The 23,855-nt window shown below is 43.3% G+C and overlaps 1 protein-coding gene and 1 long non-coding RNA gene across 2 annotated transcripts; both read left to right on the top strand.

Annotated features, from left to right (window-relative positions):
- The first annotated feature begins 7,072 nt into the window (after nt 1-7,072).
- LOC123092781 (probable 4-hydroxy-tetrahydrodipicolinate reductase 2, chloroplastic) lies at nt 7,073-14,569 on the top strand. The gene is made up of 8 exons (XM_044514608.1): nt 7,073-7,394; nt 11,256-11,493; nt 11,996-12,129; nt 12,227-12,301; nt 12,578-12,679; nt 13,794-13,903; nt 13,975-14,062; nt 14,166-14,569. Exons 1-8 carry the CDS (start codon nt 7,230-7,232, stop codon nt 14,232-14,234), a joined length of 981 nt encoding a protein of 326 aa, XP_044370543.1. The 5' UTR covers nt 7,073-7,229; the 3' UTR covers nt 14,235-14,569.
- Nucleotides 14,570-15,263: 694 nt separating this feature from the next.
- Nucleotides 15,264-16,438, top strand: LOC123095006 (uncharacterized). The gene is made up of 3 exons (XR_006446073.1): nt 15,264-15,311; nt 15,387-15,511; nt 16,283-16,438. It is a non-coding gene; the product is annotated as an uncharacterized lncRNA (long non-coding RNA).
- Nucleotides 16,439-23,855: the final 7,417 nt, after the last annotated feature.

Raw genomic sequence — 23,855 nt, 5'->3', positions numbered from 1 at the left:
TTCTGCTTATTGCAGCACCTCCGCACTCTGCGTGTCGCCCCTCGATCACCTTCGGCTTTACATTGAAGGTCTTGAGCCATAAGCCGAAGTGTGGGGTGATGTGGAGGAAGGCTTCGCACACGATGATAAATGACGAGATGTGAAGGATGGAGTCCGGAGCTAGATCATGAAAATCTAGCCCGTAATAGAACATGAGCCCTCTCACAAAGGGATCGAGGGTGAAGCCTAAGCCTCAGAGGAAGTGAGAAACAAATACGATGCTCTCATTGGGCTCGGGAGTGGGGATGACCTGGCCTGGAGCAGGAAGCTTGTGCTTGATGTTGGTGGTCAGATATCTGGCCTCCCTAAGCTTCGCAATGTCCTCCTCTGTGACAGAGGAGGCCATCCACCGACCTTGAAGGTTGGATCCGGACATGATTGAAGATCCGAAGTGCCTAAGCTTGAGCTTCGGGTGTTGGAACTCGAGATGCGGAAAGGTGCAAGCATGGTAAGAGAGAGGGATAGGCCTCGGCCCCTCTATAAAGGGGGGTGAATATCAAGCGTCCTCAGCGTAACCATTTGGGACTTGCCTAAAAACACGGAGTCATACTAACAAGCGTAGTAGGGTTGCCCGCACCCGTATTGATGAGAATCCCGCAATAAGGGGGACATGATCTCTGCTTCGACGAGGCGTGCCAATAAAACCGCCTTGCAGTGCATGTCGTGGCAGGCTGAGAAAAACCGGTTCGTATTAAGCCAGGTCGCGGCGTAAGGGCACACCATGAAAAATTGTCAACAGATTAGATTTGTAAAGTGTTGTGCTCTCTACGGTGGTGTGTGGAAATTATCTTGCAGATCCGGGCACGATCCTTAATCTACCTTGGAGTATTCGGAGATGGAACCCGCCTTGCAATGCCGAAGACAATCTGTGCGCCAGACTCATCGTCATTGAAGCCTGGTTCAGGGGCTACTGAGGGAGTCCTGTATTAGGGGGTATCCGGACAGCCGGACTATATACTTTGGCCGGATTGTTGGACTATGAAGATACAAGACTCAAGAGTTTGTCCCGTGTCCGGATGGGACTCTCCTTTGCGTGGAAGACAAGCTTGGTGATTCGGATGATAGATCTCCTTCTGTGTAACCGACTCTATGTAACCCTAGCCTCCTCCAGTGTCTATATAAACCGGTGGGTTTAATCCGTAGAAAAAGAACAATCATAATCATAGGCTAGCTCCTAGGGTTTAGCCTCTACGATCTCGTGGTAGATCAACTCTTGTAATACTCATATCATCAAGATCAATCAAGCAGGAAGTAGGGTATTACCTCCATCGAGAGGACCCAAACCTGGGTAAAACATCGTATCCCCTGCCTCCTGTTACCATTAGCCTTAGACGCACAGTTCGGGACCCCCTACTCGAGATCCGCCGGTTTTGACACCGACACCTACCCCCCTTTCTACTGTCAGTCTTAGAACCACGACACGGAGCGAATCAACGGCGGAGACGATCGGCACCGAGGTTGAAGAAGAGACCGAGGAGCTCGATGCAGGGCTCCCGGCTAGATCCAGTGGGCAAGGATGACGAGGTCAACCTTGGTGGCGAGGCCGGGCACGTGCTCAGGCACCGGGGAGGCTATAGGCGTGCGGGTGACCGTGGCCATGGCGATAGTGGATCGGGTGCGTGTTTAGGAGAGAGTGGTGGCTCAAGGAGGAAGGGGAAGAGAGATAGGGTTCGCCTACGGCGTCGCGGGGTGACCTTATCCCCGCGAGGAGGCGCTAGATGCCCGACGCGTGGCCATCGGTGGCATGGACGCCGCAGGCGCGTCCACGAGCCTCGATGAAAAGAAGGAAGAAGAAGAAGGCTAGGCGTTGGGCTGGGCCGCACTGTGCTAGGTGGGCTTAAGTACACAATAGCTTCTGGCCTTTTGTCTTTTATTTTTCTATTTTTCTTTTTCTAGTAGCTTTTGCATTTTCTTTTAGCCACAAATGAGTTTGCAAAAATATGCCATTGGCCCAAAACAAATTCAAAGAAATATTGTGCACTGCCACAAAAAATTTGGAATCTAATTGAAGCTTTTAGAATTTCGCATAAATGGAAAAACAATTAATTTGCTGATTTTGCACTGTTTTAAATTGCTATAGTCCATCTTGGCTTGGAGGTGATGTTGTATTCCTTAACAATTAAATGTTATGGAATTTTGGGTAAAAGATGAACTATTTGCAGCAACTTTTGTGCAACTCCATATTTCACTTGCAAATTGAATTTGATTTGAAAGTGGAAATTTCAAAGGATATTTGAATCGAAGGTGATCAAGCACTGTTTAGTAAAATGATTAGCTAAACCACAGAGGGTTACTGTAGCATGACACTGGGGGTGTTACAAATGACCCCTGCAATTTTCCAAAATTTGACATGACAGTTGTATTAGTACTACAAATTTTCTCGTACATCTAAAACACCATCCGTTGCCACTTTACTCCAAATTTGTCTTTCATAGGTAATAAAAAATATCCACAACATCACACGCAGTTTTTTTGTAGGAACCATTTGTGGTGAAAATTTCTGGGTCTATTTAAGTCTTCCTCATTAAGCTTCGCTGGCTCGTCTGCTCCAGTGCGGGCAACCCCCGAATCCACGAATCCCGATCCCCATTCCCGTACTCCCTTCTTGCAAAGATGACGCCATGGAAACGCTTCGTGAAGGCCCGTACGATGGTCGTGTCCTCACTGAGCACTGCCGCCTGTGCCAAGAGCGCGGCCGCCTACGCCGAGAGTGCCGCCGCATCCGCATTGAGCGCGGCCGCATCCGCCGAGAGGGCATCTGCGGCGGCCGACAGGGCAGCTGCAGCAGCCAAGACGGCTGCAGCTACTCCTGCGACGGCGACTGCAAACGCTGAGAGCGCTCGAGCTGTCGTCTATGCTGCCGATGTCGCCCTGGCCTGGGTCGAGGCCATCCACGCCAAGATCGAGGACACACACGCCAAGATATTCTAGGCCACCTCGGAATCCAGCATGCAACCCATGTCCGAAAAGGCGGCGATGGCCATGGAGCACCTGCTTTCTCATGAGATCTCCGAGCGGGAGCTGTAGATGCAGGAGGTGGCGGAAATCGAGGAGCGCTAAGAGGGGGAATTGCGTGTGGCTGAGGTCGAGGTAGAGAAGAGTCTGTCCGTCGAGGAATTGGCGGGGAGTACCAACGCGAGCTCTGGTGCAGCTACTACTACAAGTACTATAACATTGAGGGCGGCACCGAGGACAACTTTAGCGGGGGAGGCGCAGTCCACCAACTACGGCATGTCGCCAGGACAAGTCGTCGACATCTCATCTCACACCAGCGATGCATAGGCCGGCACGGCGGCGGATTTTTTAAAATTATGCGTAATTAGGTTTTGTTTTTAATGCTAGTCTTTTGTTAGAGAAATGTTTAGGTCAACAGGCTTTGTTTAATTACTAAAATGGCTCGATTCAGTAAGTGTGATCTGTGTGATGTACGCTCTTTTGTGTGCCCAAATTAGCAAGCGAAGTTAAATTATGCAATGACATACCCGGGAAATTTCCACCCAAATTTGAATTATCAAACTCATCCCATGTGCGTAAAGCAGAAGAATCATTTGCGATGCACACAATCGTTCAAATTGAATAGTGTCCGGCGGCACCGCGCGCAAAGTTTCCCTCCACATTTCAAATTTTTTGGCCTATGCCGAAATATCTACCCCACCCCCCTTCCCCACCCCTTTTCTCCCCGACCACAAGTCACATTTCCCTTGTTTCCTCCTTCCTTCCTTCCTTCCTTCCTTCCTAAGCTATAGTCGCTTCCTCGTTTGCTTCCTCGCTCTCGCCGTCTCGCATCCTGCCGCCGGGGTCGCCATGGTCTTCTTCAAAGACCTCTTCAGCGGTTCCTCCTCCGACGATGACTCCTTCACCACCTGGGTATGCCTCTCTTCTCTCTCTCAGGCTATGACTTGGAATGAAGTATTTTTACCTAGCGGTCGATTTGAGTCATTTCTTCCTCTCATAGCCCCCTAGGACCATCAATCGCAATGAATGGAGCGGGGTGGCTGAAGATCTGTCTGCTCGTTGTCACCATCAATCTCCATGCGTGAAGTTAGTTGCGTTTGAATATGTGGACGGTGGGAGGAAGTTTCTGGCATGTGCAGAGAATATTAGACCCTCTTTCGTTGTTACAAATCATTTATTAGACGTGATCCAGACACTGTCACAATATCAACCCGTTCATACCACACCTTCAACCAAACGCATCCTAAGACAGTGTCACAGTTTATACCTAGTATCTAAAAATGTTTCCATCTCATCAGCGGTGCCATTAGAAAATTATTTGGCACAACTTCAGCAGTTTGTGCAGCCAACTTTGGTCCACACATCCGAGCAGCCAAGCAGTAAAATACTAAATCTTTATGGCACGAAGGAACTGGGCATCGGAGCAACTTGGTGCTCCGGAGTCCGGGTCCATTATTTTTTCCGCTGCATCGACTTGCCAGTGCAGGGCACCGCTGCGAGATGTAGCAACAATTGTCTTTACACCGGTTTTGGTATATATAGTGGACGACCTTAGTGCTATTAGTTCTATGTTACTAAATTTGTGCATGTACACACCTGTTAGTATCAATTTGCTGTCATCCAAACACTGTCGCTATGCTGTTGCAGTTATATTTACCTTCCTCATAAATGCTCAATTTGTTATTTATAGTACATGAGTAAGAACTTGTAGTGTTGTTGTAGTTAATTATAGCTTCTGATGTTTTACAATTTGGTTGTTGTCTTAGTAGCAATTAATTCATTTGCATATTGATCTTTTTGAGAAGATATGTGATAATTAATCTGTTTCTTCAGTTTTTCAAAATAAGTATTGATGATTTTCTATGTTGCTATAAACCCATTTCCCCTACAATTGTTAATGATCTAGTTTTAAATATTATAGGATGAACGGAAGTGTTTTTACTTGGAGTGGGTTGATCAAGAGTGACCACAGTCTTTGAAGATGTGCCTAGCAAAACTTTGAAGCATGTATGAGGAAGAGAACAGAGGTAGGCTTAGAGAAAGTGTTGTCAATGCTGAATAATATTTGAAGATGCGGGATAAAAAGAGGAGGTGTAGAATGAGCTCAGATTTTTAAAATCAGACTTTGCTAAGATGGTGTTGACGAAGAAGGAGGCACTTTCCCAGTTGGCCAGTGCAAAACAGGTTCTTACTAAACTGAAAGCAGAGGTGGATAAGACGAGTCTGGATGATCTCGATCAGGGAAATGAATATATTGTTCTAATATTGTTCTTATAAGTTAAACTAGCTATATGTTGTACTTTGCTGTTTTCAGATAGCTATCATACTATGATGTTAAAATATATCTATGTGCCTGATATGAAATTGGCAAACGGCTGTTCGATATGAAATCTGAATTTGCGTAATACTGAAACTAATAATTGTAAACTAATAAACCTGCTAAATGGGTCATAGAACTTTGCAAACGGTTCTAGCAGTAAACGCGCTTGTGATGGATAGCCCAATGCCACACAATTTTCTTCATCAAATCGTATGTGTTGTAGTTGATAAAAGCAAACGGTTAACCAAGGCAGAGCGTGTGTGATAGTTACACCTATCACACACGATCCTATACATAAACCTATGTGGGATGTACATACGAACGAAAATGTTTTCCCTAGAATGACTGTGTGGGATGTACATACGAACGGAAACGTTTTCCCTGGATTGACTATGTGGGATGTACATACGAACGGAAACATTTTTCCTAGATTGACTGTGTGGGATGTACATAAGAATGGAAACATGTTCCTTGGATTGACTATGTGTGATATACATACGAACGAAAATGTTTTTCTGGGATTCAGCGTGTAGGACTTACATACGAACGGAAACGAGCAAAAGAACTATGTGGAGCTGCACCCTTTCCATACGGACCGCAATGAGGATTCTCTCCAACATAGATGATCCATCATCGAAGAGAATGAGCAACTTTGTTTGTTACTATAAGCAAGTAGTTGGGTGGAACAAAGTGGCGTTGGAGCCCAAAGCCATGCAACTTTGACGCCGAGCTTGTACCAACAATCTGAGAAGAAGCCATTGACTTTGTCCCATTGTTGGTTGAAATTGAATGAAAAACCGAAGTGCCAAACCATCGTTGAGGAGCTCCACAATGGCACCAAAAAGATGAAGAAAACAATGGCACTAGCTCCAGTCAATCAATTGCATTGGGTGATGAAGAAGAACAAAGTGGAGGGGCGGACATACAAGATACAACTCACAGTGCCCAAGAGGAACCAACATGTGATGGGAACACACAGGAGAAGGAGAGGTCACGCGTGATGGCGTGGCAAGCAAATGTCCATCAGATGGACGAGCATTTTTTCTGTCAAGGAGATGAAGAAAGGAGGAGATGTACAATCTCTTCGTTGATGTGCAAAGGGAAAGGATGGATTTTGGAGTTCGACCAGGAGAGGGTCAAAGGGATGTTGAACACCGAGAGGGAGAAAATAGACTTGAAGAAGCAAGAGAAATATACAAAACGGGAGCTAAAAAGGAGGTGACATTGCAAGGAATCGCGAGAGAGGGGGAGGGAGTTGAGGATTGCGAAAAAACGAAGGAATCGAGGATCAGGATACTGTCCTCTTGGATGTTGAAGCCAAGAAGTAGGTGATCAACATGAGGAAGATGATCAACGAGCGAAACAATGCAGGTGTATGATTCATTCGTGTATCCCATATCTATGAATGGATTGTTTGAATTTTATTTTAACATGTAATGAATAGTTGGATCAGTGTTTATTTTGTATCGTCAACAAATTGTTGAAATGATAATAAATTTGTGCTCTATGATGAACATGCATGAAATTGTATGAATATGAGGTTTGATATATGGGAAGTGTGGTTGTCCGCAAGGACAAACGAGTCCGGCCGACCCGAACTCCTCGGAAACATCTAGAGGGTCGGATTTGTTCGGCGTGGTTGTACACGTTTTTAGGGTAATTATTAAAACTCTCCCCGCAAAAAAAAGTAATTAAAACTCTGTTCTGAGATGAAAAGACCCTGCCCATCAGCAGTTCAGCACCTTCACGGCACCACGGGCCCGCTACGGATAAACGTCGCTACTCGCTAGCCGTCCGGTGAGGCCGCGCAAGCAGCTGCCGCCGAGATAAACCGTTTGTTGGCCAGGTCTCTCTATCCGGCTTCACCCCGCAAACTATATCGTGCAGTCAGCCGCGCCGCCGAGCTAAGACAAAAATGCTCTCGCTGCGGGCGCCGCCCCGTACTTTCTCGCCCTCGCCGTGGCGGAGACGGGGCCGCCTCGACGGTTTCGCCGCGCCGCGTTGTGTCAGCGCCGCGCCACCCGCGACAACCCTAGAGACGGCTACCGCGCGGCCGGCAGGCGTCTCCTTCCCGATTCTGGTACGCCGGCTGCATTTATCACGCCACCCCTAACCTGTTCGGCGGAATGCCGCTGAGGCCACTGGTCTTCAGTTGTGTGCAGTCGTAACTTTATCGCACTAGGTAAACTTCCACGATTTTCTCATCATAAATCGTTTCTTTAGTTATATATATGGCTACTTGATGCACAGTGAGGTATGAGACTTTGGCGGCTATAAATTTGCCCTTTATCATTATGTACTGGATTTCGAGTTCCCATGCTGGTGCTGCAAAGGAGGAGTACTTTTTTTCATTTGAAGCAACCAAATATCAGTGCAAAATGTCTTACGCTTATAAGACAAGGTCAATCCTGCTCCACAATATCTTATCCATATGATACCCTATCTAGGCCTTTGGAAGACTATAAAGGACAGACGAGGAAGTTGATGCAATCATCAAACGAACATAAGCATAGCTGCCAAAATAACAAAAGGAAGTTGAACTGACCTAACCACATTTGATTACTTAGTAATAGATGATGCCCAACGTATAATTCTGTAAAAAATGAACGATGTCCTGTTTGGTTCACATTTTACACTGATTTTTTTTGTATCCACTTGTAAAGAACAGAAAATGTGTTGATCTTATAGTCCAATATTTTTTTAACTAGCAATGTGCCTGTGCGTTGCAACGGATCCAAAGTAGAATAATGTATATTCACAAATTTGAAAGAAAACAGTCAAGTTTTGATATACACTAGAAGAACGCCCGTGCGTTGCAACGGGGCCACATTAACTTTAAGAGTTCAATATTACGACATTGGCGACCTTTTTTACCATCAAATCCTCAACACACACTCTCTCCCCCCCCCCCCCCCTCTCTCTCTAACACACACACACACATAGCCTATTCTCCCCGCCAATAAGACTTACTCAATTGGCAATAATGTGTGGACTTGTGGTGAGCTTGACTGAACTAATGGATAGTGTGATATATTCCCCAATCACTTAACAATGAAATTTCAGAAATGAGAAGATTATGTAACACCTCAAGTCGTTAGCTACAGTGACCTCCCCCTAATGATGCCATGTCATCAGGCTTGCTAAGCCAAACTGCCACTTGATAAAAATCAAAGCCCAATTCAAATTTAAAATAAAGTCAAATAAATTATTTCGTCAAACAGTAAAACTAAAATGTTCACCATATTCTATAAATTCCACTGATCTTTGACATGTTGAGCCCAACATTATTTGACCCAAAAATTAAATCTTGTCAAATTAATTAGAGGTCCAACAGTAGTTAAAATAACCAATTAAATATAAACCTAATTTTATGTATTTCCTTTTGGCCCCAAACTTTTTGTGCCACCTAAAAATATTGTGCTCGAATTGTGTGCATAGTTTCACAATTAACAAAATCCATTTAGTTGATATAAGAATAAATAGAAAACGGTGTTAAAAAGGAGAAACGGATTAGAATACATTAAAAACCAAAAGGACGATGAAAAAGGGGATTCCCCCTACCCCCGGGCCTTGCCACCGAACCGGCCCAGTGGTCCAGTCCCCGCACGGTCGTCTTCTCCTGTTCCCCGAGCCCGTCGCTACAGAGCCGGGCTCCCGCCCGACCACCTCGCCGGCATCGAAGGGGAATGGATAAGGGTGACGCCCTGCCTCCCCTGCCCCCATGGCCTCACTCCTCCTCGACGCCCCCTCCCAGATCCACTTCTCCTCCTCGCTCGCTCGATCCCGGTGATCTGGACGAAGTCAGATGCCACGGCCACCATGACCGACCCCGTCCACACGGCCACTGCCCTCCCTGCTGGCTAGGAGCTTGTCGAGGAGCTCTGAATGCCTCCGCTACTTCGTCTACGCCAACGAGATCAAGTCCAGCACCCCCAGATCGACGCCGTTGCCGTCTTCCTTAACCTTCGGCCACCGCGACATTGCCGTTCGATCCGCGCCGCCCCGAGCTCCCCTGTCTTCCCCTAGGGTGCCATTGACACCGCCGTGATCTCCTCTTGCCTTTCCCCAGTTTCCCCTCTCGTTTGCTCTCGTTAGGTATTTTGCCGTGGCCGAGAACTGCTGTCCGCCATGGCCATTGCAGGGGTAGCCACTGAGCTCCTCGGATTGACCTCGTGGCACATGCCCGCTCCTATGTGCGCCCATGCCCGAGCCTTCAGCTCTTCTTCCGCGCCCACGGGGCCACTCCCTCTCTGGCTCTCCATGCCCACGCACGTGCCACACCGCGTCCGTCGCGCCCGCCGTTGCCATCACGCTCGCCACAGCCACCGCACCATTGTGCCCCACGCGACGCACACCCTGGCCGCGCCTCACACTCTCGCTGGCTGCGCTCGCCCCGTCTGCTGCCGCCTATCCCTTCGCTCGCCCCGCTGTCGCGCCCCTGCATCGCGCCACCTCCTATCGCGGCCATCTTCTGCCGGCCGCCCCCTCAGCCACGCCGGCCGCATCTTTGCCCTCCACTGTCGGCCGCTCGCCTCGCATGCTGCGTGCTTCTTCCTGCTGCTATGCGCTGCTCTACCACCGGTACGCTGTTGCACCATGCCCTCGACACCGCCGTGGACAAACGTGGCGGAGGGATTGTCAATGGAGTACGAGGAGGAGGTGGCGGAGAAGGTGTGGAGAGGCAAGAGGTCTAGGGTGGCGTCAGCTGGCTGTGGTGGAGGTGATTATGCGAGAAGGAGCCGGAGCGGAAGGAGAGGTCACAATTGGAAAGAATCGCAAAAAAATCATAACCCGGAGATCTCATTCCAAAAAATGCTAATATCGATGGAGGGGTGATTTCCTTCAATAGGTGGAAAACATAGGAAATATTGGATGTTATCAAGGAAAGGTAAAAATTTAGGAAAGTTAGGATTTTGAACTGATTTCTATGCAAATGGGGTTTTATTGTTTGGTAACATGATATCAGTACCTGCCCGTTTGTGACGTGTCTGATTAGGAAAGTTTGCAAATGTTAAGAAACTATTTATTGGGAGGAAAGTTTGTGACATGTCTGTTATTTGTTTCCTAAAACAAATTTCACTAATGAGAGAAATCGATTGATTTAGATAAGTTAGGAAAGTTAGATTCAAATGTATTATTTGTTTCTTAAAAATTTGTTATTTGTTTCCTAAGACAAATTGAACCAATAAAAGGAATCAATTGATATGAATAATTTAAGGAAGTTAGATCCGTGATTTGTTATACGTTAGGAAAGTCCTGGTTGTAATAAAGAGTGGAGAGAAAAATAAACCGATGGACCAGGAGGCAGGATGGGAGGGGGTGGTGGGAGGAGAGACGAAAAAAACCCAGCGAAAATAAACCGTGGAGACTATTCACCAACTGCTCCATTAGGAGTAGAGATATATTACTAAAAATATATTATGTTTCACTCAAAATATATTCCTTGGGCTATTTTGATGAGGTAAGGGAGGAATGTGGTTGGTTTCAAGATACTAAGGGGTTTTCTGTAAATTGGAACAGAGAAGTGGGATATTGTTGCAAAAAGGCCACAACTTACATCACAGTCATCAGATGCAAATCTAATGGTCAGAAATGACGGATGGCAGACACACCATCGTCACCAACTGAGTCTTTTATAGGAGTAGAGATCCAAGTTTCAAAACTTTGTAGTATGGTAGACCAATTTGCCAGCCCCCTACTTGTACATATTAAGGATGACACGTGTGTTTCAAACTTTCAATAACAGTGATTACAGGTCCAATCCAACAACTCTGGCTGGATAAGACAAAGGGACTAGAGTTACTGAATTTATACAATTGCCTGCAATGCTTTACTAGAAGATCAATTGGAATATATTCTCATATAGTCATGCTAGACAACTATTTGACGAATTTATTTAGTAGTATTTACTATTTAGTCTTTCATTTGTTCAATTCTGTAGGTGAATGGCTGCACTGGTAAAATGGGGGTATCTGTTGCTGAGGCAGCTACTTCAAGGGGTCTTCACCTAGTTCCTGTTTCATTCAGTAGTAGAGAGAACCTTGATAAAACAATACAAATTGGTGATGTTGACGTTGAGATATATGGCCCTTCTGCAAGAGAAGATGTTCTTTCATCTGTCATCGATGAATTCCCGGATGTCGTTGTGGTGGACTACACGGCGCCTAATTCTGTGAACTGTATGACGTCTTATAACTTACTTGGAATGATTTATCATCGCTGGTAGCTTCTACAATCGTGAAATTACTGCTGCAGAAATTCCTTTTCCAAGCCATTATGTACAAACATGCTTCTATCTGACTAATAGCTGCAGAAATTTTAGCTGCTTGGCTTTTTTCTGAAAATTTATTTGCAAGATTTGACGCATATATTTTTTGTTTGGCCTACATTAAGGTTTAATCTCAGTTTTATATGGCAAGACACTGTGATAGGAAACTACTTTGATTTGATAGCTTAATTTTTTTTACCTAGAATAACTAAACTAGTAAATTGATTTGGATCTTGCTGAAAGCCAAAGGCTCTTAATCCGCGGGTAGTTTTTGCCCCTCCATTGCTCAAGAGGGATACAAAAAACAAACTAAAGATGTTTGATTTTTCGGTCTCTGTGTTGTTTCCTTTCCATCGTCGCCTTCGGTCTGCACTCTTCTGGCTGAAAATGCATAATACTCTTGCATTATGCAGCTAATGCCGAGCTCTATTGCAAGCTTGGTGTGCCATTTGTAATGGGCACAACTGGCGGGGATCAGCAGTTACTGTACAAATCAGTGCAAGATTCAAATAACTATGCACTAATATCTCCGCAAATGGGCAAACAGGTAATGTCAAAAAAGCACTGTCAAATCTAATAAGTAAACTATTATTGTTGCCAAGTTGTTGAAAACACAAACGGCACACATCATTTTCCCTTGTCAGGTTGTTGCATTTCTTGCTGCAATGGAAACAATCGCGGAGCAGTTTCCTGGGGCCTTTTCAGGCTATCGTTTGGAGGTATGGTTCTACCTTGAAAATTCAGGTTCAGAAAGGAAGTGTCTGACAATGTTAAAAGTCTTTTAAGCTTTTATTTCAAGGACCAGTACTTCAATCACTAGTCTACCCTAATATGTTTGAGAGCAACTACTCAGTAATATAAGCTCCTTTGCAAGTTTTAGTATTGTTTGTTTGGTCTGAGACTTTTTTTAGAAAATTAGGCCCAACACATTTCTATTGGCTGACCCTAAACTTCCATATGTCATTTTGAAGGTCTAAGTGTGAGAACATTTGCAGGTACTGGAATCCCATCAAGCAGGAAAGCTGGATACATCTGGTACAGCTAAAGCTGTAATTGCTTGTTTCGAGAAGTTAGGCGCGGTCTTTGACATGGACCGGGTAAATTCGTCTTGTGCTTGAAATTGAATGTATATATTATCCGTATTCTTAAGCAAATAGCAACTTGACCCTCATAAGCGCATCATGGCCTTAAACTAGTCATTTTCAAATCCACAGTGTTGCCATGCCATTATTTTGGAATTATATCTTTCCTTCAAGTATGATTGATCTTCCCTCAAACTTCTGTCTTTCTAAACCTGAGACATTAAAATATTGATTATAACTACTTCCGTGTTGGATTTTGTTAATATTGCCTTTCTTTCCACAAAAAGGTACCATAGTACTGTATGTATTACCAATTTGAAAGAAGGGTTTGCTCTTAGTGACTACTCTTGGGAGTTCAGCCAAGCTGGTTCGTTGGCTGCATGATAAATTCTGAAAATTATATGATCATAGCTGCATCTCCTTGTTATTTTGTTGGAAAATGTTTTAGTACATCAACTGGAGGTTATAAGTTCCAACTCTAGCCTCTTTACTCTTAAATGCTTGATAACTCCTTTTGGGAACAAATACTTGGTGACTGTATTTTCTGGAAGCATGATGATTGTAGGTCTCTATCTTTGTCTCTTTATACCTTTGGAGCCAAGTTTATGTTTACCTGTTAGTGTCCTGAAGCTAGGATTGTAGGAGATGCGCTGCGGTGCCTGTTTACTTCCGTCCTATTTTATCGGAAAGGCGGATGGGTCTGATCGTAGACAAGTTCACGGGTGTCATTTCGTTTCTCCTCCTACCATCCGGGGGGCGGGGGGGGGGGGGGGGGGGGGGGGGGGGCTGAGGACGGCGCAGCACTGCAGTGAGCTCTTCGGATGTGCCACTTGCCACCACCTCACTGGATATAAATGACAGAATGAAAGTCAACGCACAGTAGTACAGTGAGCTCTTCGGGTGTGCCACTTTGGGTGGAGCCTGTTTTCTTCCATGAGAAAGATCCATTAAATTTACGAACTACCAGCCCAATTTTTTTTTCTGTCTACTGATGTCTTTTTTCTAGCTTGTTACTACTGATTTATAGCATTGGTTTGCTATACAAGCGGTCAATAGACCTGCGCAATTTTCTGGAAGTTATGAAACTGGTGTTATATTATGTATTGGTTGTTACCTTCTATGCCCGCAGATGGTTAAGATCAGGGATCCTGAGCAACAGCTTTATATGGTGGGTGTCCCCGAAGAACACATTGAAGGGCATGCATTCCATCTGTACCATCTGACTTCTCCCGATGACAGGTAATTACCACCCTTCTGAAATGTGATGCTTTACATTCAGGTTTGCTGATTGTTCGGTTTTCTCCTGCCAGCGTTTCATTTGAGTTCCAGCACAATGTTTGTGGCCGTTCAATCTACGCCGAAGGGTCAGTTGATGCCGCCGTATTTCTGTACAAGAAGGTTTGTGCATGTCTTGCTTTGTACGGAGGACGTATGATTGTTGTAACACGTGTTACTTGCACTTCTTGTTTCGTGTTATCTTACTCTTTTCTTTCTAATTTAGGTACAATCAATGGATCCTAAGAGAATTTACGACATGATTGATGTCTTGCAAGAAGGCGATATGTGGTGAAGTTATTGTTTAGCTCTTCATGCATCCGAGCGAAATTTTGAAACAATCTTCTTGTATCCTCCTAAATATAAGTCGTTTTAGAGATTTCAACAAGTGACTACATACGAGCAAAATGAGTGAATCTAAACTCTAAAATATGTCTATACATCCGTATATTGTAGTTCATTTGAAATGTCTAAAAAGACTTGTATTTAGAAACGGAGGGAGTAGTGAGTAGTGGTCTGAAACAGTGGAGTTTTTTCAGGGTTGATGATATATGTACTGAACCGCATGCACCCGAATAGTTTACTCCAGAACCTTAAATTGTACAAATGGATGGTGGGCCAGGACGTGAATATTGTCCCATGTGTCTGTTAAGCAAGTTTTTCCGCTCATTGATCTACCAAAGTTGCATCTCATGTATACCATCAATGACAAGGTCAGTGGCAGAAGTCGCTGTACGCATAAATTTATTTAAAACAAAAAAGAGGCTAGCCAACTCACCTCCAGGAGGCTCCCTCGATTTGCATCTTCGTTGGCCGTTGGATCTGTTTTCTGGAGCGTGTGAGCCATTGGATCTTCACAGCGGTTAAAACCAATTTTCACCGCACGGTCGTTTTCATTGTCCAATGATGGGTGGGCTCGTGCGGGGCGTTGGTTGGCTGGGTTGTGTGCTTTCGCATGCAGGGCGTTTTTGCCCAATCTGCACCGCACGCTCCGCACCCAATCCCCCGTCTCCCCAGGCCCCAGCCCCCATCGGACAAACCCTAGCCTCACATCCCGCACTCCTCCCTCCTCCTCCTTCCTCGTTAGCCGCCGCTGCCGCCGTTCTGCCTCCCTCCTTTCTGTCCTACAACCATGTCGTCGGGAGGAAGTCGCCGTTCGTGGCGCCATACCGCTGCTGGGGTGCTGCGCACGCTTCGTTCCCCACAGCCCCTCCCTCATCCTCGGTCGTCACCACCGCTGCCTGCTACTCCCCTCCACCACCGTTGCTGCTTCTGGGTCGAATCTGGCGTTGGTGGGTCGGAGCTCGAGCTAGAGGCCGAGATGGGGAAGGAGACCGGATGGAGGTGCTCGAGGCCGAGGAAGCTGGAGATGGTGAGATCCCTCTCCCCATATCTATTCTCTCAGTTTTTCCTCTTCAAACCTTCATTGATGGTCTCTCTCCCTCAGCACAACTAGCTTCACTGGCCATCCGGTGGTTGGAGCACGGGGCAACGCTCCAGTTGCGATGGGGTGGAGCTGCGCAGGAGGGGAAGGAGGCTCGCGACAGGGAGCCGGGCCAGGGAGGAGGCAAGGTCTGTGTTGCCCCGTGTTTTTTCTCTTCGCATTTTTCTCCTACCATGCATCTGTTTGTTGCCAGAGTGGATCCATGCCACCAAATTCTTGGATAAATAATGAGTGCCAAGATATGTATGCTGACATGTGAGTTCATTATTTGGAAAAAATATAATCATTATATATGTATTGCCAACAATTTTTATGTTTGAAGCAACCAATTTTGTGAAAAGAGTAGAGAGAAAGATACATGTGCAATTTCCTTGATGTTACAGCAGATGGATACTCGATCTTTAAACATAAGCACAGATGAATAGGTAAAAATTCGGGGAAAGACCAATGAAATAGTTGTATGTCAGTCAAGGGAATCTGATTGTACCCAAATGTGATATATGATATGAAGTATTATTTATATTTACTATTTAGGATGTATGCATATATGTTACTGGCTAGCATGATACTGTTAGCGGAAGCTGTAGTACTTTTTATGGTCGACAGTGGCAATGCCGCTCCAAGCCACACTGCTTTCCATCGATGCCGACAACCACAACAGGGGTGGATCCAGTCGCCAAGAGGCACAGCGGTGGCCAACGGCGATGGCCTGCTCCCAAGCTAGGTTCAGAGTAACTATTGCTATAAAATTTATTTTAGCTGTTGATTTTTTTGTTGTTGAATAACAAGTAGTTTATTGCATTCGTAAAACTGGTATATATTTTCCAGGAAGTGTTTTTTGTTGTTGTTGAATAACAAGTAGTTTCTTGATCATTGGTCAAATTGATATATATTTCCAGGGAATTACGTGGTTTTGGGTTTGTGAAATTCCACCACCCTGAGGATGCTGCATATGCTAACCAAGAAATGAATCATCAAGTTATTTGCAGTCGAGAGATTACAATGGTTTTTGCCGAGGAGAATAGAAAACCCCCACAAGAAATGCGCTTCAGAACAAGATCAAGGTACATACGTACTGTTTTTTACTTAGGCATGTTAACTTTCATCAGTTTGATTTATACTGCAGTGGCTACAGTATTCCAGAACTCTAATATTTGTGTAGAGCTAGCTTTGTTTATCAAATGCTCAGGTTAGTATGCATTGGTTAACAATGGAAGGGTCATTGTGGTGCCTGTTGGGCCTTTGGTGTTGTGGAGTGTCTGTAAGATCGTTTCTGCATTTCTAACGGCATGGAGAGTGCATATGGACGATCTGTCTACTCTCTGGTCTATTTTTAAACAGACATGTTGGCCTTTTCTTACATAATCAGCCTGTTGTTTCTATTCCTCGCAGGACATTTCACTTTCCGTCAATAAGCATTTATCTCCATGTTAACTTGGTGTAAGGTAGTCTTGACGATGTGTTGAGGCGGTCTGCTCAGTGTAAGAACAAATAGTTGGCTGCTCCCATTTGTATCTCATTTCGTAATCATCACAAGCTATGTCTATGTCAATATCTAAATGTTTTTGCTGTTTTTTTCTCCTCCTTAAATCAATATTTTCTTTTGATTTGTAGGACCGTTAGTAAGGTTGCTCATCGGCAAGCGAAAGAGCTTTGTGCATTCTTGCATGACTAAGGAAGAAATTTGTTATTTGAAGTATGCACTACAGATATTGCAAGGTATTTCTGTTACCAGATTCATATTTTTTGTGACCTATGTACAGATAATAATTCTTAGATGCAGTTATTTTTGTCCTAAATAGTGGTTCCTTGGAAAGCAGTTTAATTTCTTGCATTGATTCCTCATGCTATAAACCACACCTTTCCTATTTTGTTAAAGAAGTGAATTTATTCCTAAACTTACACCACCAGTCAGCCTAGCCACTAGGCCAGGCCATTCAAGCAAACTCGCTGCCACTAGAGTTCAGTTATTAACTATGCCTGCGACTAATTCTAATCAACAGGACAAAAAACTATCAGAGGAATGAAAGGCACGCATCTGACCTGAGGTACACACACCAATTGAAATAAGAGGTGATAATGTTATCATATAGCTATACTCGATTTATTATTAACTTAACGACCAACCTGGATGGTAAAAAATTACTTCACTTGGGTAACAGGAGTTGGACACCGAAAGCTTGTTCAATCATTTTAAAATATTTATCTTTGTTGTTCCGCTTAGCTACACCATCCTTAAGTGTTTTTTATAGAATCTATAAAAACAAAGTGCTTTGCTTCTTTCCTTGCTTGGTTCAAGGTTCCAGGACGATGTTCTGAGAGTCCAGTTTCTTTTTTTTAGATTTTGTAGTAGCATGGATAGCTGAATTGGTGTTTAGGCGTGATGAGGACATGACTACCTTGGATACGATCAAAAATATTGTATACATGCATATTTATCAGGTGATTTCTAGTGCAAACTATTCAATAATCTATTTATGTTATCCAGAACAAAAATACTTCACACACTTTTGTGTTTTGTCTAATTGCAGGTGTATAGGACATTTGTACAATTCACATATGAAGATAAGAGAGAAAGCGATGTTTACTTGCTGCTCAAAAGTTCTCTCACGTCACTTTTGGGCCAAGAGAAGATAGAGTCCAAGTCTCTCACGTTCTGGATTCAGATTCGGACTGCACAGACATACCTGACTCAAAACGCCAATAACTTTTTCATACGGACTCCGAATTGGGTGATTCTTTTTTTGGTGGAATCTAGATTTTGTGCTCTTTCCAGCCCAATTGGATTCACCTTCAAATTCGTTCGGAGCGTTGAGATATCGACGAAACAATCAGACGCCGCAGCAGAATCCGAGTCAAACAACAAGTCCAAAGGTGTTGCATCACCTCCACTTGGGCCCATGAGACTTGTACGACCTAGGGTTGGTTTTAGGATGCCTTGGGATGTTCTCCCACCTCCTTGGCCGCCACCCCTTGCTCCTATATAAATAGATCCATCTAGTAGCTTTTTCCTTGGGATTTGTTTAGTTAAAAGTTAGCCTTTGCAACTTCGTGTACTTCGTTTGTGTCCAAAGACCAGACCAAGACCGCTTACGGATCCCCACCTTTATCAATACTTCATATATATTTGCAATATTCATATTGCTTTTATCATACTCTTGCTTGTTCTTTGATTGCTTGCAGGAATAGACCTTCGTGGTCAGGTTGATTGTGCTCCAGCATGGTCAATAACCTCTCGGAGTTGGTTTAGCGATTGCTAAGGCGCAACGTCGTGCACGATTGTAGTCGGATCGTCAAAGTCATCTTCACCAAATCGATAGTTAGATAGAGGCGGGGGTGTCCCAATCTTTCGATGAGATGATAACTATCGATTTGGTGAAGATGACTTTGACGATCCGACTACAATCATGCACGACGTTGCGCCTTAGCAATCGCTAAACCAACTCCGAGAGATTATTGACCATGCTGGAGCACAATCAACCTGACCACGAAGGTCTATTCCTGCAAACAATCGAAGAACAAGCAAGAGTATGATAAAAACAATCTGAATATTGCAAATATATATGAAGTATTGATAAAGGTGGGGATCCATAAGCGGTCTTGGTCTGGTCTTTGGACACAAACGAAGTACACGAAGTTGCAATGGCTAACTTTTAACTAAACAAATCCCAAGGAAAAAGCTACTAGATGGATCTATTTATATAGGAGCAAGGGGTGGCAGCCAAGGAGGTGGGAGAACATCCCAAGGCATCCTAAAACCAACCCTAGGTCGTACAAGTCTCATGGGCCCAAGTGGAGGTGATGCAACACCTTTGGACTTGTTGTTTGACTCGGATTCTGCTGCGGCGTCTGATTGTTTCGTCGATATCTCAACGCTCCGAACGAATTTGAAGGTGAATCCAATTGGGCTGAAAAGAGCACAAAATCTAGATTCCACCAAAAAAAGAATCACCCAATTCGGAGTCCGTATGAAAAAGTTATTGGCGTTTTGAGTCAGGTATGTCTGTGAAGTCCGAATCTGAATCCAGAACATGAGAGACTTGGACTCTATCTTCTTTTGGCCCAAAAGTGACGCGAGAGAACTTTTTGAGCAGCAAGTAAACATCTCTTTCTTCCTTATCTTCATATGTGAATTGTACAAATGTCCCATACACCTGCAATTAGACAAAACACAAAAGTGTGTGAAGTATTTTTGTTCTGGATAACATAAATAGATTATTGAATAGTTTGCACTAAAAATCACCTGATAAATATGCATGTATGCAATATTTTTGGTCGTATCCAAGGTAGTCATGTCCTCATCATCCTCCCCTTTTTGAAAACAAAGCTGTCCTCGGCGTTGCTTAATCTGAAATGTGGCTAACAAAAGAGACAAGGTATACATGTTGTATATGTATATGTCATTTTTACTTCCCTTGATTTTTGCACATATGACACATGTATACATGAGTTACTTTCATAGATCATAAAATATAATGCCAAAATATTATCATAAGTAGAAGGCATGAAAATATTGCAACTCAATTTGCACATATAAGTGAAGCTCTTATTCCTATCAAAAGATTGACAATATTCATCATTAAACCATCCCAACATTGGTGAATAAACCTTACTTGCATCAAATTTACATGCTACAACATGCTCAAATAAGCAAACATGCAGTAAGTCATTGGACAAAGAATTATCACCAAGATTAGAGGTCATATCAAAATGATTAAACATTGGTTCTTTTGCATCAATAGTTAATTCAATGGGTGCACTCAAAATTGTTGGTATTTTAGTTGTTTGATCACATGATGCATTCATGATAGTAACATGATTCTCTAAAATAGGTGGCGTGCTCAAATCTATAGGTAACTCAACACATGATGTATTTAAGTTAATTAGGGATGTATCATTCTCATGTTAAGTTATATCATCAATACCTTTACTGTTACCTTGTCGCAAAGACGTAGCTGATGTCGGTATGGACAATGACAATGTACCATACACTTGAGATGATGTCGCACTCACAATTTGAGGTGTGGCTGCTCTAGTAGGTGCAACGGTGGAGGAATCAACCGATGCTAGTGAGCATGAATTGGAATAGTAGTTGTTGTAGTCACCCAATGCATCCTCCTGTAACTGTCTCTCAAAGGTACAAGCACGAACATACATACCAGTAATGCAACGAGGAATATACCTAAATCTTGCCTGAATATCATGGTTCAAACCACCAAAAAATCTATTCATTGTATCATCCTCAGATTCTTCTATGTCACAATGATGCATATAAGATTTGAACTCTTGGTAGTAAGCATGAACAATGTTATTGCCTTGTTTAAATTGTTCAAATTTGCGAAGCAATTCACGACGATAGTAAGGAGGGAAAAATTGTTGTCTCATTACATGTTTCAAATCTTTTCAAGTTGTGGGTTGGTTATCAATGTTTTTCTTACAATGCACACTCCACCAAACAGAAGTAAAACCAGTAAATGCTCTAGTGGCAGCTCATACTCGCTCAAGTTCAGAAAAGTCATGATAACTAAAAACTTGTTCTACTTCAAGCTCCCAAGCTAGATAAATAGCATGATTAAATCTACCCTCAAATGATGGTAAAGAGATAACCTAACCATGTGCTTGTGTGTGTTGTCCCAACTCTCGTGATGGTGAAGATGTGTTCGTCGTCCAAGAACTTCTTTCTCCGGAACCTGTCATGATTAGTAGAAACAAGAAACAAAATTCGAGAATAATGTTCCTATGAACTACTAGGATGTGGTTGTAACGTGCTCACAGTAAAGCAAATATCAATATCTTACAAGTTCTTACCATGCGACAGGTGGTGACAGGCAACCAGCGGTGTCAAATAACTCCGAAGATTGTGTAAAGCGATTGCCAGGGGAACATACATATACACGGTGTAGAAATATGTGGAGCTGGGTTGGCTATATATGGTAGCAAAAGATTATCAATAATCAATTCAAAGATGCAATGTTGAATAAACGCTCAACGACGATACTGTGATGGTCCTAGGCTAGACCGGACTAGAGACGCGAGCCTAGAACACTAATGAGGTCACGGCATGGCACAACTAGCATCAATGAAGGATAAGAAGCTCTGGACAGTAAGATATAAGTGAAGATCACAACGACAGTAAAGATAATGATGAATAACAACTGCCAAGCAGGATATATAACAACTCTCTCTCCAACTTTCCTCTTGAAATGTTTGCTACTAATTCAAGCTTTCCAATAAAAAAGAATCACTCAATTGCGAATTGATATGAGGAGTCAAAGAATTCTAAAACTGGCCTGAAAAACTGGAACAAACTGTATGAGCGAACTTCGGAGGGCAAAAAGACCTATTTAGAAGCTGATTTTGAGACGCCAAATATTGAACTAGACTTTGCAACTATTCAGATGCGTCTAGTCGCTAGCTTTAATTTGAGTACTTGTGGAGCCAAACGGAGTTCGTATGAGGAAGTTATGCCTTTTTTACTGAAGAGTGCACAAAATAGATTCCAGTCCGAATTCAACTACGAGATTGAGTCTAGATAGATCCGAATTTTGTTTTTTCTCTTCTCTCTTTTTCTTCTCACACTTTTCTTTCTTTTTCTTTCTCTTTTTTTTCTTTGTCTTTTTTTTACTTTTTTTCTCTCTTTTTTTCTCTGTCTTTTTTTTCTCTCCCTCTTTCCAAAACAAACTAGATAAGATGCAAATTGGATCAAGCGAAGATGTGAACGGTCTCAACTATGATTATGACAAAGAACGTAGGGTAGCACGTGGTGGAAATTGATGGATGGTGGTGGACAGCGGAAGGGATAACGATGCAACGGCGACGTGACTAATGTGAACAGAACTCGAAACTCTAAAGGAACTAGACACTAAGACCAGCAACACGATACGACGATGCAACCGATAATTCAACAATGCAAACAATGAAAAGAAAATTGCAAAGGCTCAGACTGGCTTGGACAAAGGATGAACAGATCTAACTTTTTTTGTGGCTTTTTCTTGGACAATAGGTAAGAACTAAATCTAATCTAGGAAAAACTAGAAATTCTCACCGAGCAACCTGAAAACTGATACCACTTGATAGAGGCGGAGGTGTCCCGATCTTTCGATGAGATGATAAATATCGATTTGGTGAAGATGACTTTGACAATCCGACTACAAACGTGCACGACGTTGCGCCTTAGCAATCGCTAAACCAACTCCGAGAGGTTATTGACCATGCTGGAGCACAATCAACCTGACCACGAAGGTCTATTCCTGCAAACAATCGAAGAACAAGCAAGAATATGATAAAGCAATCAGGATACTGCGAATATTGATGAAGTATTGATAATGGTGGGGATCCGAAAGTGGTCTTGGTCTGGTCGTTGGACACAAACGAACTACACGAAGTTGCATTGGCTAACTTTTAACTAAACAAATCCCAAGGAAAAAGCTACTAGATGGATCTATTTATATAGGAGCAAGGGGTGGCGGCCAAGAAGGTGGGAGAACGTCCCAAGGCATCCTAAAACCAACCCTAGGTCGTACAAGGCTCATGGGCCCAAGTGGAGGTGATGCAACACCTTTGGACTTGTTGTTTGACTCGGATTCTGCTGCAGTCTGCTGCAGTGTATGATTGTTTCGTCGATATCTCAATGCTCCGGACAAATTTGAAGGTGAATCCAATTGGTCTGGAAAGAGCACAAAATCTAGATTCCACCAAAAAAAGAATCACCCAATTCGGAGTCCGTATGAAAAAGTTGTTGATGTTTTGAGTCAGGTATGTCTGTGCAGTCCGAATCTGAATCCAGAACGTGAGAGACTTGGACTCTATCTTCTATTGGCCCAAAAGTGATGCGAGAGAACTTTTTGAGCAGCAAGTAAACATCTCTTTATCCCTTATCTTCATATGTGAATTGTACAAATGTCACATACACTTGCAATTAGACAAAACACAAAAGTGTGTGAAGTATTTTTGTTCTGGATAACATAAATAGATTATTGAATAGTTTGCACGAAATCACCTGATAAATATGCATGTATGCAATATTTTTGGTCGTATTCAAGGTAGTCATGTCCTCATCAAGGTGTTTCAGTGCAGGACTGCTACTTGCTCGATTAGTTAGATGTACTGGTGTTTAGAGATTTCAATGCGGAGTGATGTTTCAGTGTTTATAAAAAAATTCGTGAGTAAAGCATGAGATTACAAAAGACTATTAAAAGAGGTCATACTAGCATAATCTATGACCAGTTCCAAATTACCCAGTGAGACTTATTCCATTTGTTTATTCTTTTGTCCTTTTAATCAAAAACAATGTTTAGAGCTTACATGGTTGTCGAAATTTAGTTATGTAAAAGAGGAATATTGATATCATGCAATGATCATTGCAGATTAGGATAGTTATAGAGTTCTTCCTCAGTTTTCATTGAGCAAAGATTGAATCTGTATGATTTGTTCTAATATCAAGTAAATCATGGTCTGCATTGTGTTAGTTTT

The sequence above is a fragment of the Triticum aestivum genome, chromosome 4B (assembly GCF_018294505.1).
Source record: "Triticum aestivum cultivar Chinese Spring chromosome 4B, IWGSC CS RefSeq v2.1, whole genome shotgun sequence".
Classification (NCBI taxonomy): Eukaryota; Viridiplantae; Streptophyta; class Magnoliopsida; order Poales; family Poaceae; genus Triticum; species Triticum aestivum.
This window is presented reverse-complemented; position numbering and strand designations above follow the sequence as displayed.

Coding starts and splice junctions, on each gene's coding strand:
- LOC123092781 (XM_044514608.1), top strand. CDS start 7,230: ATGCTCTCGCTGCGGGCGCCGCCCCGTACTTTCTCGCCCTCGCCGTGG. Junction 7,395..11,255: donor GCGTCTCCTTCCCGATTCTG/GTACGCCGGCTG, acceptor TCAATTCTGTAG/GTGAATGGCTGCACTGGTAA. Junction 12,130..12,226: donor CTCCGCAAATGGGCAAACAG/GTAATGTCAAAA, acceptor TTCCCTTGTCAG/GTTGTTGCATTTCTTGCTGC.